This window comes from Cynoglossus semilaevis, chromosome 8 (assembly GCF_000523025.1).
Source record: "Cynoglossus semilaevis isolate Cse_v1.0 chromosome 8, Cse_v1.0, whole genome shotgun sequence".
Classification (NCBI taxonomy): domain Eukaryota; kingdom Metazoa; phylum Chordata; class Actinopteri; order Pleuronectiformes; family Cynoglossidae; genus Cynoglossus; species Cynoglossus semilaevis.
The window spans coordinates 7,947,621-7,954,502 of NC_024314.1; the positions used below are offsets into that span (position 1 = coordinate 7,947,621).

General features: G+C 36.8%; 2 protein-coding genes across 2 annotated transcripts in view; one reads left to right on the forward strand and one right to left on the reverse strand.

Annotated features, from left to right (window-relative positions):
• The first annotated feature begins 250 nt into the window (after nt 1–250).
• On the forward strand, nt 251–3,868 carry psme3 (proteasome activator subunit 3). The gene is made up of 10 exons (XM_008314402.3): nt 251–410; nt 1,076–1,108; nt 1,214–1,276; nt 1,579–1,683; nt 1,766–1,814; nt 1,993–2,111; nt 2,352–2,488; nt 2,627–2,681; nt 2,947–3,033; nt 3,116–3,868. The coding sequence occupies exons 1-10, from the start codon at nt 369–371 to the stop codon at nt 3,194–3,196; spliced, it is 771 nt and encodes a 256-aa protein (XP_008312624.1). The 5' UTR covers nt 251–368; the 3' UTR covers nt 3,197–3,868.
• A 2,969-nt stretch (nt 3,869–6,837) lies between these two features.
• g6pc1a.1 (glucose-6-phosphatase catalytic subunit 1a, tandem duplicate 1) overlaps nt 6,838–6,882 on the reverse strand; it is a 2,828-nt gene continuing 2,783 nt past the window's right edge. Inside the window, exon 6 of the mRNA XM_008314490.2 lies at nt 6,838–6,874. Coding sequence (XP_008312712.1) covers nt 6,838–6,874 — 37 coding nt within the window. The remainder of the gene's footprint in view (nt 6,875–6,882) is intronic.

Genomic DNA, 6,882 nt, shown 5'->3' on the forward strand with positions numbered 1-6,882 from the left:
TGAGCTATGAAAATAAAGCAATTTTAGTAGTAATTGTAGATAAATAGATATATTTTGATGAAAAACATATTTAAAAATATTATTAAATAATGATAAGATTGAAAATAGTTTACGTCTCAACCTTTATAAATTGTGCTACTATCACGGGCGCAGATGAGAGTTTTGAACTGCGGGAGGACCAAGCTGTCAGCAATATGGGTTTTTACATTTCAAGACACGCACATGCGAATTGAAAACTCCGCGTCACGTCGCGTCTTAGTGTCGTCATCATTGAGCTCACACAAGTGTGGCTGACAAGTATCAAGCCACACGTTCAGAACAGAATTTCATGTTAGCACGATCGTTCTTTTCCTCTTTGAATACATACGATGTCTTCACTTCTCAAGGTGGACAATGAAATTAAAACCAAGGTAAGATCTCGATCACAGAGGCCATAGTATCCCATTAAGTCGCCTTTTATTTTCACTCATTGGTTTGTAAATGTTAGCCACAATTAGTAGCATGATGTATGATGCTAAATGCTGCTAACCGGCCGGTTTCCCGCCTGCATCCCTTTATCGGTAACATCTAACATCACGTTCTCTGTCACACTAACCACGAGCATTGCTGTGTACCTAAGGAATGTTTACATCACGGTAGTGTATGTTAACATGATGTTTTCGTTCATGTTAGGCGCATGCTCAGAGCGCAGGCCTAACAGGGTACCGGCGTCAAGTTACTGTTCTTCATTTGACCGCATCTAATTGGTTTTGTCTGCGCATTATAACCGTATACATTTGTCATTTATATATTTGGATTGGTATTGTCACCAAATACTCTTACTGTTACCTCAATCTGGACGTAGTCAATACGTACGACACACATCTCAACATCAAAACGGCCAACCATTCAATGTATATATGTTTAATGTGAAAATATAATAGCAATTAAATTGTCTAGATATCTAAAAGTTAAGAAAGGAAACGCAGTCCAATCTTATCCTTTTGGAAATCAATTTACTAACACTTATTATTTGTTGACTTCTCTGTGTAATGATCGTATACATCCAAAATCTGTTTTTGCGATTGATTTGCAGGTTGATGCATTCAGGGAACGTATCACTGCAGAAGTAAGTATTTTATTTAAAGGCAATATAACTGCACAATGATACAGTTCTGTTGAAGCAGTTTATTCCTGTTGTAGTTCTGGCTAACATTTTTCTCATTTCTCACAGGCAGAGGATTTAGTTGCTAATTTTTTCCCAAAGAAATTACTGGAACTTGATCAGTTTCTAAAGGTGAATAAATGCTTAATAAAGAAATTGTACTTTGCATGCAGAAAAACATCCATAAAACGATGCATAAATAAAAACATCTCTGATTTTTTTTTTTTTTTTTTTTTTTGCCTCAATGACTTTTACAAAAGACTCTTAAAACTCCAACGTCAAAATGATAACAGTCATATATTTGTACATTCTGGAAAACTAAGCATAATATTTGCTTAATTAATAAAAGTTCAAGTTTTATTTTGGAAAAACTTTAAGAAAAACTAAACACTCATTATTTTGCACATATATCTTATTTTTCTTGTCCTTATTAGGAGCCCGTCATAAACATCAAAGAACTGAAGGAGATCCACTCAGAGATAAATCTGACTGTTCCAGACCCAATCCTGTTGTCAAACCTGCACGACGGATTAGAAGGAGTAAGCCTTCGTTTCTTATTTTTAATAACTCTTTATTTCCTATTGTGCTGATTTTTATCAGATTTTTTATTCTAATATTTAGCAAAATGCCAAAAAGAGGAAGATGGAGGATGGAAGTGGGGAGGACACGGGTGAGTATAATATAAGAAGGTTATTAAATGATGATAAACACAACAAGCAATAGAATTCTTAAGATCACAGAACTCAGTTTTATGTAGGCTGATATTGTAGACTTTAAATTTGCTATCATCTTGAACTAAGAAAAGAAAATGAAAGTGAAACATGTTCATTTAACCTCTTTGTTTTCAGTGACCGGAACTAAAGTCTTTGTCATGCCTGGTGGGATGATGAAGAGCAACGCAAACCTTGTTGAGCTGATTGAAAGGGTCAAGCCAGAGATTAGGACACTCATAGAGAAATGTAACACAGTAAGTTGACCATAACCGAAGTCTAAGCTTCTGCATAAATGTTAACTTCAGTGATGTCCCACTGAAAAGTGAACTGAAAACAACATACTTGTCCCATAAAAAACACTTTTTTAATTCCTTGGCATTTAATTATTGGTTTCCCTTGTCCCAGATTTTTAGATGTCACTGTTTTTAAAGTTATTTTTCACTACAATGTCAGTTCACTTCAGATGTTAGAGTTCAGTTTCTTCTATCCAAAAGGTCAAAATGTGGGTTCAGCTGCTCATTCCAAGGATAGAGGATGGAAACAACTTTGGTGTGTCGATCCAGGAAGAGACAGTCGCTGAACTCAGGACAGTTGAAGGAGAAGCAGCATCTTATCTTGACCAAATATCGAGGTCTGTAGAAATGATGTTATTCTCACACGTATGCCATATCAACTGTTGCTAAGTTCAGAACCCTACATTGACCTACTGTGTGTCTGTCAGATAACAAATCTTTTTCATAGTCAATATTTTCTGACTGTTTTTTTCTAGATACTACATCACAAGGGCAAAGCTGGTTTCCAAAATAGCAAAATATCCACATGTGGTAAGTGCATCAATGGTCAGAGTTGGTTTAACCTTTGTCTGCGCATTCAGATGCTCTGATCCTTGCTAATGCTTTGTGATCTGTGAGCTCTCCTTCCTAAACAAAATGTCTTGCTTGCACAATCCAGTGCTGCATGTAAAGAAGCAGCGCCCTCTGTTGGCACGAACTGTGCTTAATTCAGCTTAGTCTGAACTGTAATGATCCTGTGTAAATCCCTGCAGAATTGTTCTATTAATTTAAGGTAACTTTTTCTTTCCATGTTTAGGAGGATTACCGACGCACAGTAACAGAGATTGATGAGAAGGAATACATCAGCCTGAAGATTATAGTTTCAGAGCTCAGAAACCAATATGTATGCTCCTTTAAAAATACAATATGTTAACTATTGTTTTCATGCATTTTGATTTACTCATGATTTTTTTTTTCTTGTAAAGGTAACGTTACACGACATGATCCTGAAGAACATTGAGAAGATCAAGAGGCCTCGAAGCAGTAACGCTGACGCACTGTACTGATGTTCGTCCACCCGTCTCAGCCTCAGATCTCCAGCCCCTTGACCGACCACAGCCCCCTGGCTGCCCCCTGTTCCCCAGCTCCCATCATGCCTGTTGAGCTCCCATAGCCTGGTTCTGTACTACGGTACCATAGCTAGGCCATCATCCTTTACTTCAACACAATCGTCATCGTTGTCGTCGTCAGCCCTGAACACAGACATGGCTTCCATTAATGGACACAACACACACTTGTTTCCTTTTGTTTTAATTGTAAAATATATTTTCTTGTTTTAAATCCTTTTGAAGACAGAATCTCTGTATGAGGAGACAGATTATAAACAACCAAAAGCGAATTGTATTTTTTAATTTTAATTAAAAATTATGTCCTTAGAACTTTGAAATCTAGATTGATGGCTCTTAAAGAAGTAAATGAAATGTCTGTCTCATGCCCTTGGCTTCGGTGAATGTTACCTGTCTTTTTTTGACTGTTAGGAAACGTCTTCTGTGAGATGGTTGTTCATAGAAGATGACACACAAATGCTGTTTTCCCTCCGATCATTGTCTGTACATTACATGAATATAATTATGAAGCTGCTTTTAGCTCTGCAGATTAATTGTTTTTCATTGAGAAAGTCATCAGAGCATCACTTCTGTTGAGGCATTGACTCTTGAATAAAATGTTTTTGATAATGATTTTGAACATTTTGTATTGGTTTAACACATTTTACTTTTATACCAGCACGTTTTGTCCCCCAAGTGTAATGTAGAAAGTCAACAAAAACCACAGTGAAGTTAGAACATTAAATTCACAATTTAAGCACAATAATGTTCTCCTGCACATGTTTTCCAGAAACCTGAACGTACGACATTCAATTCAAGTCAAAGGTTTTTAAAACCAACTCTACAGTTATCGCTTTCTTTGGAATATGATACAAGCTGTTGGCAAGGTAAGAATTGTTTTAAATTTAAAGTCTTCAAGTATTGTCTTCACCTGCAGGTGGCATTGTGCCACCTTTTCTTCAACGCAGATTATAACGGCGAAGTAGTTACTGTCATATGATGTCATATGTCCAGATATCGGAAAGTTGAGAATTTAACAAATACAATTTTTTTTTGTATCTTCCATTCGATTTTCTGACCTCTTCTTGCGGTCCCCACTTCGAAAAACACTGTAGACTACTGCCTATAACAGTATATAGCTTCCGGAGATGACGTCACACATCCCGTCATGCAACCCAAAACGCCGCCATATAGCTGCCACTACAAACAGGTAAAGTTGAACAAATAAGCAAATAAGTACGGTAGATAGACGGGGCTACCGGAAAAGCCGAGGAATAGCAAAGGGACGGCCACTTTAAAGGATTCCAAAAGATCCTGAAAAATAACAAACGAAAACCAATGATTGGTTAATTCAGTTTTACGTTAAAGTGAAAAAAAAAAACATGTGCCAAGTACACACTTTCCACTTAATAGTCGTAAGCCATAAGGTATGTGGTGAGGTTGTCAAGGTCTTTCCCTGTAATATTTTATTACTGTGTACTGTCTCACGTACAGTATCTTTGGTTACGAGAGAACATTAGGCGCTGAGTCAGGAGGGAAAAGATAGGAACATACACATACAGTCAAATAAAAGTGCAGCAGTTTTATGTAACATTCACGCGTCTTCTACGGTTCTTGTTTGTGCTACTAGGAGGCAGGAGTCAATCACAGAGTTAGACTGAGGGTCAGCCTGAGCTGTCCAATAGAAACAAACCACCAATCACGCTCACATTCACATCAACGGTCAGCCAATCAATTTAATTAATAAAAAAGTTATTTATATAAGTTTGCATTTTTATGATTAGGGTTATGTTCTAGTTATATTTAGTATTTTTCATATACTATATATTTATTTCTATATATGTCATGTTTTTATGTATGTAAATATATGTATATATACTTAAAAATGTTTACCATTCATAAAGAACTTGATATTTGGTTAGGTTCTCGAGATTCCAAATTGTCAAGAACTGTAACCAAAAAATGGTCTTAGTATTAATTAGTTAACAGGTTTTAGCTTTAGGGTAACCTAACATAGCAGGTTAATTAAGGGTAAAAATGATTCATTCGTTAATTTAAAAATGATAAAATACTTTTGTATATTACTTGTTATGACAGTGTCTGTTAATTCAGACATACAGCGGTTCAACTGAATAAGGCTGAAATTAGTGGAAGAAAACACTTGAAATGTCTTCTGAGCTGTGCAGGGCTGGTAAAGCTTTAATGTGGACCTTGAAAGTACTTGAAATAGTCTAGGGAAAAGGTCTGTGATGGAACCGCACTGATAAGATTAAACAGGTTCACGAAAACAGAAAAACATGCAGCGTGCATCGCTGTGAATGTGACCTGATGTAAACAGAAGCGTATTGCTCAATGACCTCTACGTAGACGTTTAGCGTCTGCAGCGATAAGCACAGGAAAAGGGTTAATGGGCCCATGGAGATGAAGATAGTAAAACGACGACATGGGATTCGCTGGTGGGAAACACTGTACAACCACAGTTATTATGTCATCACATGATCTCGCCCAGAACCCTGTCTGCTAAGCTACGTGTGAGCGCTGAAGATAAACCTCAAATTAGAATAAACATATGTCAGAAAGTCCTTGTTTATTTCTACTATTTACCTCCAACCCAGTGACTTTAGACTATTAACAGAGGTGTGTCTTCTGTTGTGCAGGTCCTCGTCTCATGTATTTATGGTGGTGGAGGATACACGTGTTGTCTGCACCACTCTCTGCCCCTTGAACCTCCATGTCTCCTTTGAAAGCCCATGGCAGTGGTGGAAGACAGTGTCCCAGCGTGAGACGGCTGAGTGATGGGAGCATGCTCAGGTTAATGTTTGATATGTGTTCTTCCTGGAGGAGTAATCAGTACATGTCTGAGAGCTGTAGAGATAATGTAATCAAAAATACACAAAACTCTTTCTTTTAACAAAACGCAGTTTTTTTTTTTATTATTTACTGACCATAAAAAAACATTATTGTGTTTTCGCATGTGTCACTCAAAATATGTTTATCAGTTTGATGTAGTACTATAAGTTTGGTACAACTTGTATGTGAAGAGTTGTTTTTAAGGCAGGAATAGACTTAAGCAGTAATAACTCTCCTTTTCCCCCCCAGTTTTTTAGACTCAGACTTCAAACCCTGGTGACTTCATAGGATTTTGACTTGGTTTAATGATTTTTTAATGAGAACCAGATTAAATTAAAACCCTGGGGTTCTGGCAAAGACTTAACTTCACTTGGACTGGATCTAAAACCCAGATATCTTAACTCAGACTTGAGAGATTGTGGGCTTGACTTGGACTCTATTTATTTGCCTTTTACCTTTAGTGTTTGACTTGAAACCCTGGGATTTAAGTCTAATTTTTACAATTTAATTTTATCTGTAACCTTAAAACTTGAACTTAAAAATCAGAACTGGGACCTGATTTTGGATAAACAGTGAATTTATCATTAATGACTTAACTTGAAACCGTACCGGACGGGAAATCAACTTTTCACATGTGCCTCAAACTTTGACTTGAAACTATGTTGTTGGAGTCAACAATCACTGAGGACTCGACGGCAACACTGTTTGCATATCTTATTGATCTTTGTCTATAAAAAAACACTTAACCTCAATCACAAGTTCTTATCTTGTTTCTCTCCCTTAAAGATCCTGCAGAG